This window comes from Salvelinus sp. IW2-2015, linkage group LG16 (genome assembly GCF_002910315.2).
Source record: "Salvelinus sp. IW2-2015 linkage group LG16, ASM291031v2, whole genome shotgun sequence".
Classification (NCBI taxonomy): Eukaryota; Metazoa; Chordata; class Actinopteri; order Salmoniformes; family Salmonidae; genus Salvelinus; species Salvelinus sp. IW2-2015.
In genome coordinates, this window is record NC_036856.1 from 42,494,368 (window position 1) to 42,520,536 (window position 26,169).

The 26,169-nt window shown below is 42.6% G+C and overlaps 1 protein-coding gene across 1 annotated transcript; it reads right to left on the bottom strand.

The window, feature by feature from the left end:
- Positions 1 to 2,625: 2,625 nt before the first annotated feature.
- On the bottom strand, positions 2,626 to 26,169 carry LOC111975305 (protein shisa-like-2A). Its single transcript, XM_024003513.2, has 3 exons — positions 25,831 to 26,169; positions 16,868 to 17,004; positions 2,626 to 3,542 (listed from the first exon to the last, which is right to left on the bottom strand). Exons 1-3 carry the CDS (start codon positions 26,010 to 26,012, stop codon positions 3,349 to 3,351), a joined length of 513 nt encoding a protein of 170 aa, XP_023859281.1. The 5' UTR covers positions 26,013 to 26,169; the 3' UTR covers positions 2,626 to 3,348.

Below are 26,169 nucleotides of genomic sequence, written 5' to 3' on the forward strand. Positions count from 1 at the left end.
TAATTGCATTCAGGCTATCCGGAAGGCCAAAGTTAATTACTTTAAGGAGCAGTTCTCTCTCTGTGGGTCTAACCCCAAGAAGTTCTGGAAAACGGTTAAAGACCTGGAGAATAAACCCTCTACCTCACAGCTGCCAATGTCCCTTAAAGTTGGTGATGTGGTTGTTACTGATAAGAAGCACATGGCTGAGCTCTATAATCACCACTTCATTAAGTCAGGATTCCTACTTGACTCAGCCATGCCTCCTTGCCCGTCCAACATTTCCTGATCTCCCACCCCTTTTAATGCGACTATCCCCGATGCTTCTCCCGCTTTTTCCCCTGCCCCGCTACAAAGTTTCTCCCTGCAGGCAGTCACTGAGTCCGAGGTGCTAAAGAAGCTCCTGAAACTTGACCCCCAAAAAACTGGGTTAGATGGTTTAGACCCTTTCTTCTTTAAGGTTGCTGCCCCTATCATCGCCAAGCCTATCTCCAACCTTTTTAACCTGTCTCTCCTTTCTGGGGAGGTTCCTATTGCTTGGAAGGCAGCCACGGTTCATCCTTTATTTAAAGGGGGAGATCAAGCTGATCCTAACTGTTATAGGCCTATTTCTATTTTGCCCTGTTTATCAAAAGTGTTGGAAAAACTTGTCAATAATCAACTGACTGGCTTTCTTGATGTCTATAGTATTCTCTCTGGTATGCTATTTGGTTTCCACTCAGGTTATGGATGTGGCACTGCAACCTTAAAGGTCCTCAATGATGTCACCATTGCCCTTGATTCTAAGCAATGTTGTGCTGCTATTTTTGTTGACTTGGCCAAAGCTTTTGATACGGTAGACCATTCCATTCTTGTGGGCCGGCTAAGGAGTATTGGCGTCTGAGGGGTTGGCCTCGGGTCTTTGGCCTGGTTTGATAACTCAAAGAGTGCAGTGTATAAAGTCAGACAATCTGCTGTCTCAGCCACTGCCTGTCACCAAGGGAGCACCCCAAAAGCTCTAGTCCTAGGCCCCATGCTCTTCTCAACAACATAGCTCAGGCAGTAGGAAGCTCTCTCATCCATTTATATGCAGATGATACAGTCTTATACTCAGCTGGCACCTCCCCGGATTTTGTGTTAAATAGATAGATAAGATAAGTAACTCTTTATCCACATTATAGCAGGGGGTGTAAAGCCATAACACATACGTTTTTCCAGCAGCAGACTATGATTGATAATGTCAAAATCTGCACTGAAGTCTAACAAGACAGCTCCCACAATAATTTTATCATCAATTTCTCTCAGCCAATCATCAGTCATTTGTGAAAGTGCTGTGCTTGTTGAGTTTCCTTCCTTATAAGCGGGCTGAAAGTCTGTTGTCAATTTGTTTACTGTGAAATAGCATTGTATCTGGTCAAACACCATTTTTCCCAGAAATTTACTAAGGGTTGGTAAGAGGCTGATTGGTCGGATATTTGAGCCAGTAAAGGGGGCTTTACTATTCTTGGGTAGCGGAATGTCTTTCGCTTCCCTCCAGGCTTGAGGGCACACGCTCTCTAGTAGGCTTAAATTGAACATATGGCAAATAGGAGTGGCAATATCGTCTGCTATTATCCTCAGTAATTTTTCATCCAGATTGTCAGACCCCGGTGGCTTGTCATTGTTGATAGTCAACAAAAAAATGTTTTACCTCTTCCACACTGACTTTACGGAATTCAAAAGTACAATTCTTGTCTTTCATAATTTGGTCCGATATACTTGGATATGTAGCGTCAGCATTTGTTGCTGGCATGTCATCCCTAAGTTTGCTTATCTTGCCATTGAAAAAGTCATTAAAGTAGTTTGCAATATCAGTGGGCTTTGTGATGCATGAGCCATCTGATTCAATGAATGAAGGAGCCGAGTTGGCTTTTTTCCCCAAAATTTAATTTAAGGTGCCCCAAAGCTTTTTACTATCATTCTTTATATAATTTATCTTTGTTTCATAGTATGGTATAGTATTTTTGGGCGGGGGGAGTGATTGTTCAATGTGCTTTTCCCTGTGTTTTGTGGATAAAAAAATGTTTTACACGCATGATGTTATGACATTACCACAACGCAGAGTTAGTCATAGCATGTTTGAATTTCAATATGTTTGTGTCAACCCACGCAGAGACATATAGGCCCATGAAACGATGATGACTCATACTGCATCATTTAGACAGAACAGTTCATACTCATGATATGCACCAGAAAGCTGTCAAATTAACCAATCTCATGGCCTATAATGAAGTGTCTTGGAGGTACAGTACTGACTTCTTGGATTATACAAATACAGATTAGATTTTTTAGCTTCCAGGCAAATCAGGTTTCATATGTCATCATGCGAGGAGATTTGTTTTGATCTAAATCTAATCTAACTTTACCCCCCCTCCCTTCACCCCCCTCCCTTCCTTTACCCTCCCTTCCTCCCTCCCTTCCTTTACCCCCCCTACCACCTATATGACAACCATTTCACGAAGGCCCTATCCTAATTCAACCAAACAAAGCCCCGAACACCCCACCTTTAGCCTCCCCTTCCTTCCTTTACCCTCCCTTCACCCTCCCCTCACTTCCTTTACCCTCCCCAACTTTACCATCCCCTCCCCACCTTCACCCTCCTCTACTCACCTTTAGCCTCCCCTTCCTTTACCCTCCCCTCTCTTCCTTTACCCTTCCCCTCTCTTCCTTTACCCTTCCCCTATAGCTTCACCAGAGCTGCAACAGAACGACAGTTGGACAGCCACAAATTATTACCGACAGAGAGTGGGAGGTATGAGAGAGTTAAAGGCCCAGTGCAGTCCCTTTTCCTGTATTTTATATATATTTCCACACTTTGAGATTGGAATAATACTGTGAAATTGTGGAAATTATGATAATGCCCTTTAATTGTAAGAGCTGTTTGAAAAGACCGCCTGAAATGTTTTGGCCTGCCTGGTGACATCACCAGGTGGTAAATTAGTTAACAGCCCAATAAGAAAGAGAGTTCCAAACCTCTTTGCCAATGTCAGCTAGTTTTCAGTGTTCCCTTCTCCACTCAGGCAACTCCTAGACAGTCCTAGCAAAAATCTTGCTTGAGAAATTGCTCTTTGCTAAGAAGCTATTTTTGCATATCTTTGGCCATTTTAATTGAAAACAGTCACAGTAAGATACTTAATTATTACCCATAAATCATGTGATATTGAGATATACTGTAAAAGGCTGCATTGGACCTTTAAAGAGGAGACAAAAATAGAGAGAAAAAGAGAGAGAAAGAGAGTCCTGGTAGTAGATGCATTGTCAGTCTGATTTAATGCTCCTATCTTCTCTGCCTCTTACACAGCCATCCTCCTCTCCTCCCAGTCTATACTGGTTTGAGAGTCCTAGGCCAGTCTATGAGGACCCCTCCACATTGATGGTGGTGACGGTGGCCATGAAGCACCTCTGGAAGAGGCGGTCTGGATCTGGAGGCTGGTTGTCACAGTCCAGTTTACCACTCAAGAAGTGCTTCTTAAACCCTTGGGGACCCGTAGGGGGGCTACTGGGGTGACTCCGACTCGGCCCCTCTCGTGGACTGGGTTCAGCACCTGAAAATACAATGTTTTCACATTAGTTACATTTTGTATTTTGTGTCTGATGAAGAATCATGTAATACATTACTATGAGATGGAGAGCTTTTCTCTCTATGGGTCCCCGCTCTAAAATGTTATAAATATCTGCTGACTGATATTGAGTGTTAGTTATTTTCATTATACTCCAGAACCAGTAGCTTCTTATTCATAAAAAATATGGTTTCTGACTAGCCATGCTGGAAAGCATACAATTGGATAGCTAACTGAAATCCTTATATATATATCAAGTGGAAAGGTCAAGGAGGAATCCTAAATAGACACTGTCTAAAGATATATTTGACATGTCATAGGAAAAATCTATCTTTCACTATTATTATTAGGGACATCCTGTACACCATCTTGTAAAATGAATCAGTCTACTTTCACATGAACTGATTACACAGTGACAAATAATCGACTTGTCCAACATCTAATTCAATTCTAATTCTATGGGCTTTCTTTTCACTATAAAAACCTCAAACTCCATGATCTCTGTAGCCAGTTAGCCAATGGATTTTGTTCACTTTACCAATCAGACAAAGGCAATCACAATGGGAGTTATTGGTTGACGTTGCTCGACTGGTCAAACTGTGCATATTGAGAGTGAGTGTTCGTGAGTGAGAGACTTTCATATGGAAATGACTACCCTGAGTCCTTACTTTGAGAATGCTACAGAATTTAATCTCAAATAACGCTTTTTGATTTTCAGACTAACATTTTCTTTTTGGTTAATGACGCTTTCATTTTGAGAGTAGAGTTGTGTAGTTAACGAAAGGCACTCTGAATGCTGCAAATCAAATCAAATTTTAGCCCTTGCATGAATCTACATTACAATTACGAGCAGACAGCCGTCCCTTTCAACATCAGCTCAGTTTCATCCCCCACTATGAAACTGATCGCAGAGGATTAACATCAGTAGTACACTCCACTGTGGATTGGCTGTGTTTTCTTCTGGTTCCCCATCACATTTCAAGGGCTACGCAGCATTCATTGTTTTTCTCAGCATGGCAGCAGTGGGTATATTTTGTTACTGCTCTGGCCTGGCAGGCACACAAACAGACACTCACAAATATACACACACAGTTTGAAAAAGTATTCACCCAGTTCAGTTTATGCATATAAAAATCTGAGTTTATTTGTCACATGCACAGGATACAGCAGGTGTAAACAGTACAGTGAAATGCTTACTAGCAAGCTCTTTCCCAACAATGCAGTATATCAAAGGTAAGAATATAAGATAAAATACAAACACGTGAGAAATAAAAACAAATTAGAATGTACGCTTCACACAGGGTCATGTTTCAAATGTGCTGCACAAATTGAAGGCTCCAAGGCTACAAAATGTGAAAAATGTGCATTTGAATACTTTGCCAAGGCATGTTCAAGATCATAGAAAATATTTTTGAATAAGAGAAGGATTAGAAGGATCCTCCCCAGTTCTTGCCAGCGTACCATGGGCTTTAGACTCGTTAAGTAACTTAGGCAGAGTGTTGGGTGACCATGTACCTCCAGGGTGAAGGAAGGTACAGGCGTGGGTTGGAGGCAACCACGCGCGCACGCATGCGCACAGAAACGCACACACAAACAATTCTCAGCAGGTGTGGGAAGAAATTAACTGTGAACTTTTCTATTAACAGACGCTTTCTGGCTTCCTGCAGGCTTCCTCTATGGCTATCCAGTCAGGGAAATCGAGAGGGGGAGGGGTTTACCTCTTCATCAACAACAAATTTTGAGCTTAATCAAGCGCAGTGGAAGTCTAGAACCATTGTTCACCCGATGGTCAAATGCCAACGCTTCTACCTCTCGAGGGAGTTTTCAGCTGTTATTGTGACTGTTGTACACATTCCACCTGGCACTTAAAAAAGTGTACGAGGCTATAAACAAGCAGGTAAACTTGCACCCAGAAGCTGATTTCCTTGTTGCCGGTGATGTTAATTCCACGCCATTAAGACACGTAATGCCCAACTTCCATCAACACGTCTCCTTCGCCAGCAGTGTCGATAAAGTCCTAGACCACTGTTACTCGACCCACAAGCAAGCATACAAGGCCCTCCAGTGTAGGGCTGTTAAGGTGACCACCGTATTATCGCCACACTGCAGTGGTGTAAAGTACTTAAGTAAAAATATTTCCAAGTACTACTTAAGTAGTTTTTTGGGGTATCTCTACTTTACAATTTATATTTTTTACAACTTTTACTTCTCTCCATTCCTAAAGAATATAATGTAATTTTTACTCCATAGATTTTCCTTGACACCCAAAGTATTCGTTGCATTTTGAATGCTTAGCTGTCCTGGAAATTGTCAAAATCACGCACTTAAGAGAAAATTCCTGGTCATCCCTACTGCCTTTGATCTTGCGGACTCACTAAACACAACTGCTTAGTTTGTAAAGATGTCTGAGTGTTGGAGTGTGCCTCTGGCTATCTGTAAATAACAAAAACAAGAAAATGGTGCCGTCAGGTTTGCTTAATATAAGGAATTAGATTTTTTTTTATACATTTACTTTTGATACTTAAGTATATTTTAGCAATTACATTTACTTTTGATATGCATATTTAAAACCAAATACTTTTAGACTTTTACTCAAGTATTATTTTACTGGGTGACTTTCCCTTTTACTTGAGCCATTTTCTATTTAGGTATCTTTACTTTTAGTCAAGTATGACAATTGGGTTCTTTTTCCACCACTGGTTACGAGTCATGACAGCAGTCAAATTCCACATGACCGTTTAGTCATGATAATTAGGCTTCTCCAAGTTCTGATGCTGCTGATGGTCATTAGTAGCCTACCAAACTTGGTACTCAGCACTTTGTTGTCCCTCTAATCACTCTGACATTTATATTTGTATTTATTATGGATCCCCATTAGCTGCTGCCAAGGCAGTAGCTACTCTTCCTGAGGTCCAGCAAAGTTAAGACAGTTATACAATTTTAAAAACATTCACAACACACTAAGTGTGTGCCCTCAGGCCCCTACTCCACTACCACATATCAAATCAAAACACCTTTTATTAGTCACATGCGCCAAATACAGTGAAATGCTTACTAAGTAATTAAAGAGCAGAGGTAAAATAACAATAGCGAGACTATATACAGGGGGTACCAGTAAAGAGTCAATGTGCGGGGGCACCGGTGTCGAGGTAATTGAGGTAATATGTACATGTAGGTAGAGTTATTAAAGTGACTAAGCACAGATAACAGAAAGTAGCAGCGGCGTAAAAGAGGGGGTGGGCAATGCAAATAGTCTGGGTAGCCATTTGATTAGATGTTCAGGAGTCTTATGGCTTGGGGGTAGAAGCTGTTTAGAAGCCTCTTGGACCTAGACTTGGTGCTCCGGTACCGCTTGCCATGCGGTAGCAGAGAGAACAGTCTATGACTAGGGTGGATGAAGTCTTTGACCATTTTTAGGGTCTTCCTCTGGCACTGCCTGGTATAAAGGTCCTGGATGGCAGGAAGATTGACCCCAGTGATGTACTGGGCCGTACGCACTACCCTCTGTAGTGCCTTGCGGCCAGAGGCCGAGATGTTGCCATACCAGGCTGTGATGCCACCAGTCAGGATGCTCTCGATGGTGCAGCTGTAAAACTTTTGAGGATCTGAGGACTCATGCCAAATCTTTTCAGTCTCCTGAGGGGGAATAGGTTTTGTAGTAATCTCTTCATGACTGTCTTGGTGTGCTTGGACTAGAGGTCGACCGATTATGATTTTTCAACACCGATACCGGTTATTGGAGGACCAGAAAAAGCCGATATCGATTAATCTGCCTATTTTTATGTATATATTTCTAATAATGACAATTACAACAATACTGAATTAACTTTTATTTTAACTTAATATAATACATAAATAAAATCTATTAAGTCTCAAATAAATAATGAAACATGTTCAATTTGGTTTAAATAATGCAAAAACACAGTGTTAGAGAAGAAAGTAAAAGTGCAATATGTGCCATTGTAACGGCAGATTTCCTCCTCTTCGTCTGAAGAGGAGGTGWAGCAGGGATCGGACCAAGACGCAGCGTAGTAAGTGTCCATGGTTTTAATATAATAAACTGAACAAGACACAATACAAAATAACAAAAGTAAATCTAACCAAAACAGTACCGTGTGGCACAAACACTGACACAGGAAACAATCACCCACAAACCAATAGTGAAAACAGGCTACCTAAATATGGTTCCCGATCAGAGACAATGAAAAACACCAGCCTCTGAATGAGAACCATATCAGGCCAAATGACAAACCTAAACATAGAAACACAGAACATAGAATATACCCACCCAGCTCACGTCCTGACCAACTAAATAAAGACTAAACAGAGGAAATAAGGTCAGGAACGTGACAGCCATGTAAAAAAGCTAACGTTTAAGTTTCTTGCTCAGAACATGAGAACATATGAAAGCTGGTGGTTCAATATTCCCAGTTCTTCAATATTCCCAGTTAAGAAGTTTTAGGTTGCAGTTACTATAGGAATTATGACGCGTCAACTATTTCTCTCTATACCATTTGTATTTCATATACTTTTGACTACTGGATGTTCTTATAGGCACTTTAGTATTGCCAGCCTAATCTCGGGAGTTGATAGGCTTGAAGTCATAAACAGAGCTGTGCTTCAAGCATTGCTAAGAGCTGCTGGCAAAATGCAGTAAAGTGCTGTTTGAATGAATGTTTACGAGCCAGCTGCTGCCTACCACCGCTCAGTCAGACTGCTCTATCAAATATCAAATCATAGACTTAATTATAATATAATAAACACAGAAATACGAGCCTTTGGTCATTAATATGGTCAAATCCGGAAACGATCATTTCGAAAACAAAACGTTTCTCCTTTCAGTAAAATACAGAACCGTTCCGTATTTTATCGAACGGGTGGCAACCCTAAGTCTAAATATTGCTGTTACATTGCACAACCTTCAATGTTATGTCATAATTATGTACAATTTTGGCAAATTAATTACGGTCTTCACACAGTTCGCAACGAGCCAGGCGGCCCAAACTGTTGCATATACCCTGACTCTACTTGCACTGAACGCAAGCGAAGTGACACAATTTCCCTAGTTAATATTGCCTGGTAACATGAATTTCTTTTAACTAAATATGCAGGTTTAAAAAAATATACATCTGTGTATTGATTTTAAGAAAGGCATTGATGTTTATGGGTCGGTTCATTTGTGAAACGATTGTGCTTTTTTCGCGAATTATCTTTTGTTAAATCATCACCCGTTTGGCGAAGTTGAAGTAGGCTGTGATTCGATGATAAATTCACAGGCACCACATTGATTGTATGCAACGCAGGACAAGCTAGTTAATCTAGTATTATCATCAACCATGTGTAGTTAACTAGTGATTATGTGAAGATTGATTGTTTTTTTATAAGATAAAATTACTATTACTCTTTCGTATCGTCTGAGATTCCTAAAGATTGGAAAGTGGCCGCGGTCATTCCCCTCTTCAAAGGGGGAGATACTCTAGACCCAAACTGTTACAGACCTATATCCATCCTGCCCTGCCTTTCTAAAGTCTTCGAAAGCCAAGTGAACAAACAGATCACCGACCATTTCGAATCCCACCGTACCTTCTCCGCTACGCAATCTGGTTTCCGAGCTGGTCACGGGTGCACCTTAGCCACGCTCAAGGTCCTAAATTATATCATAACCGCCATCGATAAAAGACAGTACTGTTTCGACACTGTCAATCACCGCATTCTTATCGGCAGACTCAACAGACCTTGGTTTCTCTAATGATTGCCTCGCCTGGTTCACTAACTACTTAGATAGAGTTCAGTGTGTCAAATCAAAGGGCCTCTTTTCCAGACCTCTGGCAGTCTCTATGGGGGTGCCACAGAGTTCAATTCTCGGGCCGACTCTTTTTTCTGTATATCTCAATGATGTCGCTCTTGCTGCGGGTGATTCTTTGATCCATCTCTACGCGGACGACACCATTCTGTATACATCTGGCCCTTCTTTGGAAACTGTGTTTACAAACGAGCTTCAATGCCATACAACTCTCCTTCCGTGGCCTCCAACTGCTCTTAAATACTAGTAAAATGAAATGCATGCTCTTCAACCGATCACTGCCCGCACCCGCCCGCCCGACTAGCATCACTACTCTGGACGGTTCTGACTTAGAATATGTGGACAACTATAAATACCTAGGTGTCTGGCTAGACTGTAAACTCTCCTTCCAAACTCACATTAAGCATCTCCAATCCAAAGTTAAATCTAGAATCGGCTTCCTATTTTGCAACAAAGCCCCCTTCACTCATGCTGCCAAACTTACCCTGGTAAAACTGACTATCCTGCCGATCCTTGACTTCAGCGACGCCATTTACAAATTAGCCTCCAACACTCTACTCAGCAAATTGAATGCAGTCTATCACAGTGCCATCCGTTTTGTCACCAAAGCCCCATATACAACCCACCACTGCGACCTGTATGCTCTCGTTGGCTGGTCCTCGCTACATAGTCGTCGCCAAACCCACTGGCTCCAGGTAATCTATAAGTCTTTGCTAGGTATAGCTCCGCCTTATCTCAGCTCACTGGTCACCATAGCAATACCCACCCAAAGCCAACACCTATTTTGGCCGCCTTTCCTTCCAGTTCTCTGCTGTCAATGACTGGAACGAATTGCAAAAATCCCTGAAGTTGGAGACTTATATCTCTCTCAATAACTTTAAGCGTCAGCTGTCAGAGCAGCTTACCGATCGCTGTAGCTGTACACAGCCCATCTGTAAATAGCCCTCTGCTCTTTTGCACATCAGTATTTCTACTTGCACATCCTCATCTGCACATATATCACTCCAGTGTAAATTGCTAAATTGTAATTACTTTCCCACCATTGGCCTATTTATTGCCTTACCTCCTTACTTCATTTGCACACACTGTATACAGATTATATTTTATTTTTCTACTGTATTATTGACTGTAAGTTTGTTTATCGCATGTGTAACTGTCATTGTTTTTGTCGCACTGCTTTGCTTTATCTTGGCCAGGTCACAGTTGTAAATGAGAACTTGTTCTCAACTGGCCTACCTGGTTAAATAAAGGTGAAATAAAATTTAAAAAATAAAAAAAGTTTAATGCTAGCTAGCAACTTACCTTGGCTCCTTGCAGCCACAAGGTCCTTTTGACGCTGCACTCGCGTAACAGGTGGTCAGCCTGCCACGCAGTTTCCTCGTGGATTGCAATGTAATCGGCCATAATCGGCATCCAAAAAGGCTGATTACCGATTGTTATGAAAACTTGAAATCGGCCCTAATTAACTATGCCGATTAATCGGTCGACCTCTAGCTTGGACCATGTCAGTTTGTTGGCAATTTGGACACCAAGGAACTTGAAGCTCTCAACCTGCTACACTACAGCCCCGTCAACGAGAATGGGGGCGTGCTCGGTCTTCCTTTTCCTGTAGTCTACAACAAAGTATCTGTCTATTGTGCGATTTATTGTGATGGTGTAGGCTATATATTAAATGCATTTATTAGACTATTTAAAATGTAGATGTTACAAAGGTCTGAATCAGTGGCTTGTATGCTATGCATGGAAGTCAGGAGATGCTAAATGTGTTTAAGCTAATTAACGGTAAATTAGTGAGTCTGGCAGTAATTTGCTTGACAATCACCGGGTGACAATTTCATGACCGCCACAGTCCTACTCCTGCATCCCCCATTCGGCAAATCAGATCATGACTCTGTACTCCTGTTTCATGTTTTACAAGCAGAAGCTCCAACAGGAAGTACCAGTGACTTGCTCTGTTGAGAATTGGTCATCAGAATCAGAGATTATGCTAAAGGACTGCTTTGCTAGCGGAGACTGAAATATGTTCCGAAACTCCCCCCGATAACATCGACGAGCTAACCACCTCTGTCACCGGCTTCATTAGGAAATGCATCAGCAACGTTGTCCCCACAGTGAAGGTTCCCCACAGGGGTATCGCAGACAAGTACAAAAATTCCTGCTTCGACCTCCACAGAGTCATCAAACGAGCAAAAGGACAATATAGGAAAGATGGAATCATATTACATAGGTGCCGACACCTGCCGCATGTGACAGGGGCTATAGTCCATTACGGATTACAGGGGAAGATCCAACCGTGATCTGCCCTACAATGACTCTACCAGACAAAACTTGTTAAAGACTCCAGCCACCCAAGCCATAGACTATTCTCTCTGCTTCCGCAAGGCAAGCGGTACTGGTGCATCAAGTCTGACACCAACAGTCTCCTGTTCTATTGCCTGTTCTCTCTCTCTATAATAATGAATGTATTTCTGTAGATGTAGCAGCCAACACAACCAGCTAGCCAGCACGTGTACTGTACTTTGACAATTTTATGGTAGCATGGCCACAAATATGATTTGAAACCAGGTTTTTGTTCTATTGCCTGTTCTCTCTCTCTAAATAAGAATGTATTTCTGTAGAATGTAGCAGCCAACACAACCAGCTAGCCAGCACGTGTACTGTACTTTGACAATTTTTATGGTAGCATGGCCACAAATATGATTTGAAACAGTGTTTGTTCTATTGCCTGTTTCTCTCTCTTAAATAAGAATGTATTTCTGTAGAATGTAGCAGCCAACACAACCAGCTAGCCAGCACGTGTACTGTACTTTGACAATTTTATGGTAGCATGGCCACAAATATGATTTGAAACCAGTGTTGTTCTATTGCCTGTTCTCTCTCTCTAAATAAGAATGTATTTCTGTAGAATGTAGCAGCCAACACAACCAGCTAGCCAGCACGTGTACTGTACTTTGACAATTTTATGGTAGCATGGCCACAATATTGATTTGAAACCAGTGTTTGTTCTATTGCCTGTTCTCTCTCTCTAAATAAGAATGTATTTCTGTAGAATGTAGCAGCCAACACAACCAGCTAGCCAGCACGTGTACTGTACTTTGACAATTTTATGGTAGCATGGCCACAAATATGATTTGAAACCAGTGTTTGTTCTATTGCCTGTTCTCTCTCTCTAAATAGAATGTATTTCTGTAGAATGTAGCAGCCAACACAACAGCTAGCCAGCACGTGTACTGTACTTTGACAATTTTATGGTAGCATGGCCACAAATATGATTTGAAACCAGTGTTTGTTCTATTGCCTGTTCTCTCTCTATATATATATATCAATAAAAATGCATATGTTTATTATACCTGTTGATACAGGGCTCATATGTGAACTATTCTAACTGAAAATTGATTCACAGTGGCACTGATTCCGACTGGGAGCCCCAGCACCGCCCCCAGCGCCAACTTGTTCTTCCAGCCGGACCCCTGCTGTCTCTGGGCCATCTACCGTGTGAAGGCACGACAAAGAGCGGAAGAGGGGAAGTGTGCCACCTGCTAGGAAGGGACAGAAGGGCGTTGGCACACTGTCCTGGAAGATGATGTGGAGCCACCCCAGCCAACTTTCCGACCGAAAAGGGAGCCTGGACCTCAGGTGAACGCGAGCACAACATACAGCCCACTTGAGCTTTTCCAGTTGTTTTTCACCCATTCTGTTGTAGGTTCACTCGTGTTAACACGAATAAGTATGGGAAGAAGAAGCAGGCAGGCAAAAAGGTAGCATGGAAGCCCGTATCCATGTCAGACTTTTACTGCTACCTTTCAATGGTCATCTACATGGGGCTGGTGAAGCTGAAAGCCTGACTGACTACTGGAAGACGTCATCCCTCTACCGACTGCCTTTCCCCATGGCTGTTATGTCCTGCAAAAGGTTTCTGGTTGTTTCACAGGCTCTTCACATCAGTGACCCAAAGGTTGATGAGAGAATGAGAAGAGAAGAGGCACAGCAACGTTTGATAGACTGTGCAAAGTCAAACCTCTCTACTCCAGCATTGTTGAGGCCTGCAAGACTACTTTCAGCCAGCCCAGAACCTGTCCATCGATGAGAGGATGGTAGCCTCAAAGGCCAGAATTGGCCTCAAACAATACATGCGTAACAAGCCAACCAAGTGGGGTACAAGCTGTTTGTTTTGGCTGATTCTGTGTGTGCCTACACATGGAATTTCTTTGTCTATGAGGGGAAGAACACTTGTGCATCTGGTAAGGGACTTAGCTATGACTCTGTGATGGAGTTATTGGATTTCCAACTGCTGGGGAAGGGCTACAAGTTATTTGTGGATAACTTCTACACAAGCCCTACCCTGTTCACAGACCTGAGGAGCGGAAGTGTGGGCTTGTGGCACCATTCGCACCAACCGGGTGGGCTTTCCGAAGACCAAGGTGAACGACATGCCTAAGCGGGCTGAGCGGGGGACCATGATGGATCCGTGAAGATGGCCTGCTTTTTGTAAAGTGGATGGATACCAGGGAAGTCGTGATGTGTTCAACTATACACAAGTCCTTCAATGGGGATCATGTTGCCCGGCGTATCAAGGATGGTACTGGGCATTGGACCACCAAAAATGTCCCCATTCCAACTGCAGTGAAGGACTACAACAAGAGCATGGGAGGTGTGGACCTATCAGATGCGCTGATAGGCTATTATAATGTTCTGCATAAGACAATGCGATGGTACAAGACTTTCTTCTATCATTTCGTCGACATTGCTGTGGTGAATGCATTCATCCTACACAAGGAAATGGCTAAGAGCTGTGGAAAGCCCTTCCTCACACAGAAAGCCTTCAGAGAGCAGCTCATCAAGGAGCTTGCTGGCTACAGCACCACTGCACCAAGCCCTGTTCCTTCTGTCTCTGCCACAAGTGTTCATCTGCCCAGATATATTTGTTGCAGACATGACTGGGCCTAGGGCCAAAAGGGCACAGCATGGAGGTTTTGCTGTTGTTTTGTTAGATGAAGTGGCCTCATCACCAATGCACCGAAGATGCTCGGTAGACGCCTCGTGCGTTTACATCAGAAAGAGACTGCTATAGCATCTGGCATCGACAGCAGAATATTGTGTAGAGCTTTGGCAAAGTGGGTGGGGTTATTGTTTATTCTGGAGTACTGTTCCTGTCTTATCCTGTGTGAATTTAAGTATGCTCTCTCTTTCTCTCCTTCTTTCTCTGAGGACCTGAGCCCCAGGACCATGCGTCATGACCCCCTGGCATGATGACTCCTTGCTGTCCCCAGTCCACCCGACCTTGCTGCTGTTTCAACTGTTCTGCCTGCGGCTATGGACCCTACCTAAACTGTTCATTTTTACTCTTGAGGTGCTGTCCTGTTGCACCCTCTACAACCACTGCGATATCTACCCGGCACAGCCAGAAGAGGACTGCCACCCCTCAGAGCCTGGTTCCTCTCTAGGTTTCTTCCTAGGTTTTGCCTTTCTAGTTTTTCCTAGCCACCGTGCATCTACATGCATTGCTTGCTGTTTGGGGTTTAGGCGGGTTTCTGTACAGCACTTTGAGATATTAGCTGATGTAGGAAGGGCTTATAATTACATTTGATAGAGGACTGAGGGTCTTCAAATTATAAGTGTAAATAGTCACCCATGTTGTTTTGTAAATGTATATTTTATTTATTTTTTGGAGAGAAAAAATATAATTATATTTTTTTTTTTTTTTTTTTTCATTTTTTTTTCATTTTTGGGGGGGGGTGTTAGAATACCATTTTGGTATTTTGTATATAGTTATTTGTTTCAGAATGTATACCTTCACCAATTTGGCCACTTGGGTACATTTGGGCTACTTGTGGGACACCTGGGTGACCTCATGCAAAATGTCATGTAGCACACTCATTTTGGAATTTATCATTCTGAAACTTTGCACAAGTACTTGTGCCTTCTTATGTTTTCCACTGCAATTGTTCCCATATTCATATCTAGATGTTAGTTTTATCTTGTTCATTTTGATTATGATGTTACAACAATTAAATTGAAAAAACGTATGTTTTTTTTCATTGTATTATCAAAACCAGATCTATTGTGTTATATTCTCCTACATTCAATTCACATTTACACAAACTTCAGTGTTTTCTTTCAAATGGTACCAAGAATATGCATATCCTTGCTCCTGGGCCTGAGCTAGAGACAGTTAGATTTGGTATGTCTTCAGGCGGAAATTGAAAGGGGGGGGGTATTCCCAAGTTTAAAGACTCCAGCCACCCAAGCCATAGACTATTCTCTCTGCTTCCGCAAGGCAAGCGGTACTGGTGCATCAAGTCTGACACCAACAGTCTCCTGAACAGTTTCAATCCCCAAGCCATAAAATTGCTAAATAGCTAACAAAATGGCTACACGGACTATCTGAGTTTACCTGTAACGGCAGCCTTCCTCCTCTTCACGAGAAGAGAAGGTGTAGCAGGGATCGGACCAAGACGCAGCGTAGTTTGTGCTCAACATATTTAATAATGACGATAAACGTGAACACTTAACAATTACAAAATGTGGCAAACCGATACAGTCCTAGCTGGTGCAGAGAAAACACAAAGACAGGAAACCACCACCCAACAAACCCCAACACAAAACAAGCCACCTATATATGATTCCCAATCAGAGACAACACAAAACATCTGCCTCTGATTGAGAACCATATTAGGCCAAACATAGAAACAGACAAACTAGACACACAACATAGAATGCGTCCTGACCAACACTAAAACAAGCAAAACACACAAGACCTATGGTCAGAACGTGACATTACCCTTGTATTTTTATCTCTATGCACACTCACAGGACTCTACACACTCACGCACACTGACACTTCAACACACACACTCACTTAATTTGCTCACACGCACATTTTATACTGACTCTCTCACTCTCTTTCTCACAATGAACTTTTATTGTAAGAAGGCTACTTATATTAAGTACAACCTTGGTATCTAGGATGATAATGGATTTTAAGGCTTGGAGGTTATTCTGCCTGTGTGGCCTCCAGATAAGTGGAAAGTCATTGAGCCACTGTAGGAGCCCTTTGCTAGAGCATTCATAATCAGCCCCTGTTTTCAATGTTATTTGTTCCTACTGTACTAAGGAATGGCCATCTTACTGCATCCTATACACTAGAAGTCATTCCAATCTGAATCTGAGTGCTACTGGAACCACAGAAGACAGATGCCCCAAGCCCTTCTGGCATGTCAAATTAAAATTATTTCCATAGAGATGAGCTTTACTTCTGTTCATATCTTCTGTTTCCATCATATACTGTAGCATTAAAGCACCTTGAGGGTGGGATAAATGAACATATGATACTATATTGGATTCTATAGGCTCTTTTGGCATGGGTCCTATTCATTGGGGCACAACGTAGCAAAGCGCTTTTTAACAGAAAACAGGTAGTCCCTCCCTGTTTCAGTTTTCTTCCGTTTGGTGCGTAGTGAATACGACCCTTGCCTTGTAATAGTGGGTCATACAGTTGGTGACATACCTGGTGCTATGAGGGGCAGTCCGTTGTCAAGGCCTCTGGGTTTGGTCGCAATGAACAGATAGCACAGGACACAGACAGTGATGATGAACGCTAGCAGGACCACAGCTGCTATGGACAGGCCAACCAGCGCTCCCAGACTGTCAGACAGAGTGGGCGAGAAGAGGGGAGGAATAGAGAGAGGGAGTGTGAGTGAGAGAGCGATAGAGAGAGAGAAAGACGAGAGAGAGACAGAGTGACAGAGACAGAGAGAGGGAGCGAGACAGAGAGAGCAAGAGCGAGAGAGAGAATTTCATGGAACGAATGAAAGAGAAAAGGGAATATAAAGTACAGCAGACAAATGAAAGAGAGAATAGGAGAGGAAGAAAACAAGAGATATTTAACTTCTTCTATGCACTTTCAAAGATATAAACTTTTTTTGACGTTTGAAAATGTTATCATATGTTTTAGAAGTTGTGAAGCAGTAGCTGAGAGACTGTTGAGTGTGATCAAAGGCAAAACATAATTTCCACTTTGACAACGTTCAACTTCAAATTCAAATGAAATTCTTCCACTGTATGCATTGCTGACACATGCATTCCACTGAAATGAGAAGAAAAGTCCTTTGATGAAAAAAAAACTTTTATGATATCTACAATCACTGCCTCTAAGTATTTTAATTTGAAATTATACCAGACTATTTGCCATTACTTTTCATTTCTGCTTTGACTGACTGGTGTTTCATTCCCAATCAGAAACTAGAGCTTTCTTCGTTTTTTTACACAAAATGCAAAGCACCTAAGAAAACAACTTCAATCAAACTAATTGACTGTTAAATCAATCAAATCAATTAAGTATCACCTAAAACTTAAAGCACAAGAGAGTGGAGGGAATAGTTATCCTGTATCAGTGCCTAGTCAGGTGGAATATTATCAATCAATCACAAGTGCATTTAATATGCATTCTGAAAGAGCCTATAGTGGTTTATGAAGACAGATCACTGTTGCCACAAGATGCCAGTGCCACAACTTAACAATAATGATGAATGAGTCTGAAAAAGACACAGAGCAGCTTTTTGAAAAGGCATTAGGATCAGCAACAGATTATTTTGAGATTTATATTATGTTTGGCACGTGCACGCGCACACGCACACACACAAACAGACACTCACACACAAGCACATAGTAATGTCTAACCTAAGCCTGATGTATAATTTTCAACTTACTGTTATTAACTTCTCTAGGGTATGTGGGACGGTAGCGTCCCACCTCGTCAACAGCCAGTGAAACTGCAGGGCGCCAAATTCAAAACAACAGAAATCCCATAATTTAAATTCCTCAAACATACAAGTATTTTACACCATTTTAAAGATACACTTGTTGTAAATCCAGCCAAAGTGTCCGATTTCAAAAAGGTTTTACGACGAAAGCACACCAAACGATTATGTTAGGTATGAGCCAAGTCACAGAAAAAGACAGCCATTTTTCCAGCCAAAGAGAGGAGTAACAAAAAGCAGAAATAGAGATAAAATGAATCACTAACGTTTGATGAACTTCATCAGATGACACTCATAGGATTTCATGTTACACAATACATGCATGTTTTGTTCGGTAAAGTTCATATTTATATCCAAAATTCAGAGTTTAGGCGGGACACTACTGTCTCACTTGGCAAAAAGCCTGAGAAAATGCAGAGTGCCAAATTCAAATTAATTACTATAAAAATTACTATAAAAATCTAACTTTCATTAAATCACACATGAAAGATACCAAATTAAAGCTACACTGGTTGTGAATCCAGCCAACATGTCAGAATTCAAATAGGCCTTTTGGCGAAAGCAAACGATGCTATTATCTGAGGATAGCACCGTTGTAAACAAAGAGAGATAAGCATATTTCAACCCTGCAGGCGCGACACAAAACGCAGAAATACAAATATAATTCATGCCTTAACTTTGACGAGCTTCTGTTGTTGGCACTCCAATATGTCCCATAAACATCACAAATGGTCCTTTTGTTCGATTAATTCCGTCGATATATATATCCAAAATGTCCATTTAATTGTAAACTACTTTTGTAATACAACTTTAGGTATTTTTTAACGTTAATAATTGATAAAATTGAAGACGGGATGATCTGTGTTCAATACAGGATTAAAACCAACTATAGCTAGCTTTCTGGTCACGCGCTTCTATCTAACAGGACACCTCGAGTGACTCTCGTTCAAGATGGCCGTACTTCTTCATTACACAAAGGAATAACCTCAACCAATTTCTCAAGACTGTTGACATCCAGTAGAAGCGGTAGGAACTGCAAGCAGGTCCCTTAGAAATCTGTTTTCCCAATGAAAATCCATTGAAAAGAGAGTGACCTCAAAAAAACAAATCTGAATGGTTTGTCCTCGGGGTTTCGCCTGCTAAATAAGTTCTGTTATACTCACAGACATGATTCAAACCGTTTTAGAAACGTCAGAGTGTTTTCTATCCAAATCTACTAATACTATGCATATCTTATCTTCTGGGGATGAGTAGCTGGCAGTTTAATTTGGGCATTTTTTTTTATTTTTTTTTTCACCTTTATTTAACCAGGTAGGCTAGTTGAGAACAAGTTCTCATTTGCAACTGCGACCTGGCCAAGATAAAGCATAGCAGTGTGAACAGACAACACAGAGTTACACATGGAGTAAACAATAAACAAGTCAATAACATGGTAGAAAAAAAAGAGAATCTATATACAATGTGTGCAAAAGGCATGAGGTAGGCAATAAATCGAATAATTACAATTTAGCAGATTTAACATGGAGTGATAATCATCAGTGATCATGTGCAATGAGAGATACTGGTGTGCAAAAGAGCAGAAAAGTAAATAAATTAGATAAGCGTATGGGGTGAGGAGGTAAATTTGGGTGGGTAGTTTACAGATGGACTATTACAGCTGCAGCGATCGTTAGCCTGCTCGGATGCAGATTTTTAAAAGTTGTTGAGGGAGATAAAAGTCTCCACTTCAGAGATTTTTTTGCAATTCGTTCCAGTGCAGGCAGCAGAGAACTGGAAGGAAAGGCGTCCAAATGAGGTTTTAGCTTTAGGGATGATCAGTGAGATACACTGCTGGAGCGCGTGCTGCGGGTGGTGTAGCATCGTGACAGTGAACTGAGATAAAGGCGCACTTTACCTAGCATAGCCTTGTAGATGACCTGGAGCCAGTGGGTCTGACGACGACATGTAGCGAGGGCCAGCGACTAGGCATACAGGTCGCAGTGGTGGTCGTATAAGGTGGCTTTAGTAACAAAATGAATGGCACTGTGATAACTGCATCCAGTTTGCTGAGTAGAGTTTGGAAGCTATTTTGTAGATGACATCGCCGAAGTCGAGGATCGGTAGGATAGTCAGTTTTCCTAGGGTAAGTTTGGCGGCGTGAGTGAAGGAGGCTTTGTTGGCGGAATAGAAAGCCGATCTTTGATTTATTTTGGATTGGAGATGTTTGATATGAGTCTGGAAGGAGAGTTTGCAGTCTAGCCAGACACCTAGGTACTTATAGATGTCCATATTCTAGGTCGGAACCGTCCAGGGTGGTGATGCTAGTCGGGCGTGCGGGTGCAGGCAGCGAACGGTTGAAAAGCATGCATTTGTTTTTTACTAGCGTTTAAGAGCAGTTGGAGGCCACGGAAGGAGTGTTGTATGGCATTGAAGCTCGTTTGGAGGTTAGATAGCACAGTGTCCAAGGAAGGCCGGAAGTATATAGAATGGTGTCGGTCTGCGTAGAAGGTGGATCAGGGAATCGCCCGCAGCAAGAGCAACATCATTGATGTATACAGAGAAAAGGTCGGCCCGAGAATTGAACCCTGTGGTGCCCCCATAGAGACTGCCAGAGGACCGGACAACATGCCTCCGATTTGACACACTGACTCTGTCTGCAAAGTAGTTGGTGAACCAGGCAAGGCAGTCATTAGAAAAACCGAGGCTACTGAGTCTGCCGATAAGAATATGGTGATTGACAGAGTCGAAAGCCTTGGCCAGGTCGATGAAGACGGCTGCACAGTAATGTCTTTTATCGATGGCGGTTATGATATCGTTTAGTACCTTGAGCGTGGCTTGAGGTGCACCGTGACCGGCTCGGAAACCGGATTGCACAGCGGAGAAGGTACGGTGGGGATTCGAGATGGTCAGTGATCTGTTTGTTGACTTGGCTTTCGAAGACCTTAGATAGGCAGGGCAGGATGGATATAGTTCTGTAACAGTTTGGGTCCAGGGTGTCTCCCCCTTTGAAGTGGGGATGACCGCGGCAGCTTTCCAATCCTTGGGATCTCAGATGATACGAAGGAGAGGTTGAACAGGCTGGTAATAGGGGGTGCGACAATGGCGGCGACAGTTTCAGAAATAGGGGTCCAGATTGTCAAGCCCAGCTGATTTGTATGGGTCCAGGTTTTCCAGCTCTTTCGGAACATCTGCTATCTGGATTTGGGTAAAGGAGAAGCTGGGGAGGCTTGGGCGAGTAGCAGCGGGGGGGCGGGGCTTGTTGGCCAAGGTTGGAGTCGCCAGGAGGAAGCATGGCCAGCCATTGAGAAATGCTTGTTGAAGTCTTCGATTACTACGATTTATCGGTGTGAAACGTGTTACCTAGCCTCAGTGCAGTGGGCAGCTGGGAGGAGGTGCTCTTGTTCTCCATGGACTTTACAGTATCCCAGAACTTTTGGAGTTAGAGCTACAGGATGCGAATTTTGCTTGAAAAAGCTGGCCTTTGCTTTCCTGACTGACTGCGTGTATTGGTTCCTGACTTCCCTGAACAGTTGCATATCGCGGGGGCTCTTCGATGCTATTGCAGTTCGCCACCAGGATGTTTTTGTGCTGGTCGAGGGCAGTCAGGTCTGGAGTGAACCAAGGGCTATATCTGTTCTTGGTTCTGCATTTTTTGAACGGAGCATGCTGGTCTAATATGGTGAGGAAGTAACATTTAAAGAATGACCAGGCATCTCCAACTGACGGGATGAGGTCAATCATCCTTCCAGGGTTACCGGCCAGGTCGATTAGAAAGGCCTGCTCGCAGAAGTGTTTTAGGGAGCGTTTGACAGTGATGAGGGGTGGTCGTTTGACCGCGGACCCGTGGCGGAATACAGGCAATGGGCAGTGATCGCTGAGATCTTGATTGAAGACAGCAGAGGTGTATTTGGAGGGCAGGTTGGTCAGGATAATGTCTATTAGGGTGCCCATGTTTACGGATTTAGGGTTGTACTGTGGGGTTCCTTGATGATTTGTTGAGATTGAGGGCATCAGCTTGGATTGTAGGACTGCCGGGGTGTTAAGCATATCCCAGTTTAGGTCACCTAACAGAACAAACTCTGAAGCTAGATGGGGAGCGATCAATTCACTAATGGTGTCCAGGGACAGCTGGGAGCTGAGGGGGGTCGGGTAGCAGGCGGCAACAGTGAGAGACTTATTTCTGAGAGATTAATTTTTTAAAATTAGAAGTTCGAACTGTTTGGGCATAGACCTGGAAAGTAATGACAGAACTTTGCAGGCTATCTCTGCAGTAGATTGCAACTCCTCCCCCTTTGGCAGTTCTATCTTGACGGAAAGTGTTATAGTTGGGTATGGAAATCTCAGAATTTTTGGTGGCCTTCCTAAGCCAGGATTCGGACACGGCAAGGACATCAGGATTGGCAGAGTGTGCTAAAGCGGTGAGTAAGGCAAACTTAGGGAGGAGGCTTTCTGATGTTGACATGCATGAGGCCAAGGCTTTTTCAATCACAGAAGTCAACAAATGAGGGTGACTGGACATGCAGGGCTGGGTTTACCTCCACATCACCGAGGAACAGAGGAGTAGTAGGATGAGGGTGCGGCTAAAGGCTATCAAACTGGTCGCCTGAGCGTTGGGGACAAGAATAAAAGGAGCAGATTTATGGGCGTGGTAGAATAGATTCTGGGCATAATGTGCAGACAGGGGTATGGTGGGGCGCGGTACAGCGGAGGCAAGCCCAGGCACTGGGTGATTATAAGAGAGGTTGTATCTCTGGACATGCTGGTCTCAATGGGTGAGGTCACTGCATGTGTGGGGGGTGGGACAAGGGGTATCAGAGGTACGGAGAGTGGAACTACAGGGTCCATTGCAAAACCAAAACAATGATAATGATAACTAGCCTGAACAACAGTATGCAAGGCATATTGATATTTGAGGAGGACATACAATAAGGCATAAAGTGATTGCAGGTCTTGATTGGGAGAGCTAGCTAAAACAACAGGTAAGATAACAGCAGCAATAACAGGGTGCTAGTCTAACACAGCAACAACAGGTAAAATGGCGACGACTAGGCAGAGAGGGTCGGATTAACTACACACAGATCCTGAGTTAAAGTACAGCAGGAGCCGGACTAGAATACACACAAATAACAGAATGGAGTACCGTGAATTAATGGACAGTCAAGCATGCATCAGCTATGTAGCCAAGTGATCATAGTGTCCAGGGGGCAGCCGTAGATGGAGCAGGGAGGCCTCCACTAAGCTAGCACGCTGCGTTTAAAGTTAGTAGCCCGGGGGGTGGTCTGCTCAGACGGAGGGGGTCTGCTCAGACGTGGTCGTGTCGACAGAGAATCCAGAGAATCCAAGCCGGATGGCGAAAGAGAGGTTGTGAATTGTAGAATTGTGTTTGCTAACTGGTGCTAGCTTCGTGGCAGTGGCGCTAGCTGCGCTAGCTGCAAGCTAGCTGTGAGGATCAGAAGTCAGCATGCTTTTCATCCAAAATTCCGAATGCTGCCCCCTACCCTAGAGAAGTTAACCAAGGCATCAAAGGAACACTTATGAACACCTGCATCACTCTCTGCTCTCTGCCATGGGATTAAAATCATAAACTTTTACGTTCAGTTCTGTAAGGACTTCTTTCACTTCTTTCACAGCAGCAACCCTTGTTCATGTGATCTCTCTATGATCAGTCATTCACTGTGGAATCCTCAGGAAGCCCTTTCAAGATGGCTTTCTTCCTCCACAGGTCAACAAGAAGCCTTTTCAAGATGACTTTCTTTCTCCACAGGTCCACGGGAAGCCCTTTCAAAATGACTTTCTTTCTCCACAGGTTGCCCTTGTGATCTATTTATAGAACTAGATCAGAAGGAGAGGGGATGTGTCGTGGATAATCGTCTCAGAAATATAACACTCTTACAAGAACTTGTAAATTCAATATAGGCTTTTAATATAAAATATCAGAAGCCGCGTCAGTCCGCGGAAAAGACCAACTTCCATAAGCACTGGCTCTGTTCTTATACACATACATCAAATGAGTCCATCCCATATGCAAATGAAGTTCCTTCCCTTAGTCCGTCTGTCACTATTATCTTTCATTTCAAACTTCCTGCTTGTTCATGCCCAATAACRCCTGTATCCGCTCTTGATTAGATTACAATGGTGACAGGACCCTCTCGTGTCCTAAAATAAATATGTATTATGCCTATAGTCCATCTGTTGGTCATTTGGCTGGCCCCCTCCTTTGTGTGTCCCTCTGACCTCGGTATGTCCAGCCATTCTATGCACTTATGGCCTTGCTTTAGTTTCCTGTCCTAGACAATAGACAATGTACTTTAAGTGTCGCCTCTTCCTTTTTACCCTTTATGCTTTTTATGGCTTTGGCCATTATGTCTGTTATGTCTTAGTTTCCTGTTTTCCCTGTAGGGAGCCTCACAGGGAGCCTCGCAGCCTTTTATTAAAAACATTGAACTACAACTATACAATATCACAAACACTACAGGATAGCCAGGCGTTTTGTTACCATGTGAATGAAAGAGATTGTAAGACAGCTACTGCTCAAACACAATATCGCTACAGGATACTACTGTATTTGTAGGAGAAAACGGAACCCCCACATAATGTTGGGTGGTTTGAAGGACTGACTCCATGGAAATATTAAAAAGCCTGTATAAGTGAATAACTGAATAATGCAGTAAAGGAGCAATCCGCAGTTGCTACATTAATTTTTAGACTGTTAAATGAATGATATATGTATAGCCATTGATTTTTGTTTTACTCCAATGTTTGTAAACAAAGTCAATGATAACAAACACTTTTCTAGCTTCAAAACATGCTTAAAACTATCATTTTTATCTCATGGATGGTCAGTCCTTGCATCCATGGCTCTGTCTAGAGTTTCTCAAGCTGCATCCCTCAACTGTTTATTGTTTGAACTGCAGATTGGTGCTTTAAGGTGGCTTTTAAACATGATGACTACCTGCCTGACAGACTCGACAGCTGGCTCCATCATCTTCACATCGTGAAGAAGACGTTATAGTACAGTAGTACAATGTGCCTTCTGACAGCTTCTGAATGACTCATATAATAGCTTTTGTATCACTGGCTAAACATCCAATTAAGTGTTCATGGGAAGTGTTTATGGCATGCTACTGTCATTAGAACACTCATTTCATATGTCAAAGCATTTTGCAGACCTATCTGTGACATCAAGTTGAAATTCAATTAAAAAAAGACCCAAATACAAAATTCCCTTCAAGTTTAACACTTTCGTAGGCTATTCTCTGACATTTCAATGCATTTTTGTAGAAACTCAGATCTGGATCCTCACAATATCAAGAGCATCTAATTTTCCACATTTCCTACTAATTTGCTTGTTGAAGTCTTCACCTCTCCTACACTGCAATGCTGCAAAGGTCGCTGTAAATGAGAGTGTTCTTATTCTTAAATCCACTGGCTTCATCATCATTAGATTTGTTTTATATGAGTATGTTAATGTGGGGACTTGACAGCATTCATTTTCACTTATAGGTTTACATAATGCAACAAGCACCTTCCTGTGATGTGTTGATGGAGCCATTGATGCATGGCTTCTAGCATTGTAGTTGCGTTTTACCAATACACCAATACATATTTTCACCAATACACCTACCACATTTGGGAGTTGCCAGAGAGAAATTCACTGTATAAAAGAAAGAGTGCAGTGCAAAGTGTAATAGGCATTCCTTATACATTAGCATAGTTACATTCTTATTCTTACCTCAACCACCACATGTATCCATACTCGTATGGGAAAAAACTGTTGGGGTCATCACAACAGTATTTCATGTCATTGAAGCCACAGCAGAAAAGAGCTCCTGCATCGTTGTCCGGTTTAGGGCACATGAACTCGTTTACGAGCACTTTCTCTGCGTTGTAGTAGCTCGTGCAGTCCCCGCTCATGCTGACCCCAAACGCGCAGACACGCCAACTATACAATATGTTAGATCAGTTGAAGTTTCAATCCGTCCATATTATTGTCAATGCAAACAGCTGAGTGCTCTGTGTCTTGCTGGTTGACTTGCAAGGTATTTAAGTAAGTCCCCATTACTGAGCCCGC

Coding starts and splice junctions, on each gene's coding strand:
- LOC111975305 (XM_024003513.2), bottom strand. CDS start 26,012: ATGAGCGGGGACTGCACGAGCTACTACAACGCAGAGAAAGTGCTCGTA. Junction 17,005..25,830: donor GGATACATGTGGTGGTTGAG/GTAAGAATAAGA, acceptor TCTGTCTGACAG/TCTGGGAGCGCTGGTTGGCC. Junction 3,543..16,867: donor ACTGCCCCTCATAGCACCAG/GTATGTCACCAA, acceptor TTGTATTTTCAG/GTGCTGAACCCAGTCCACGA.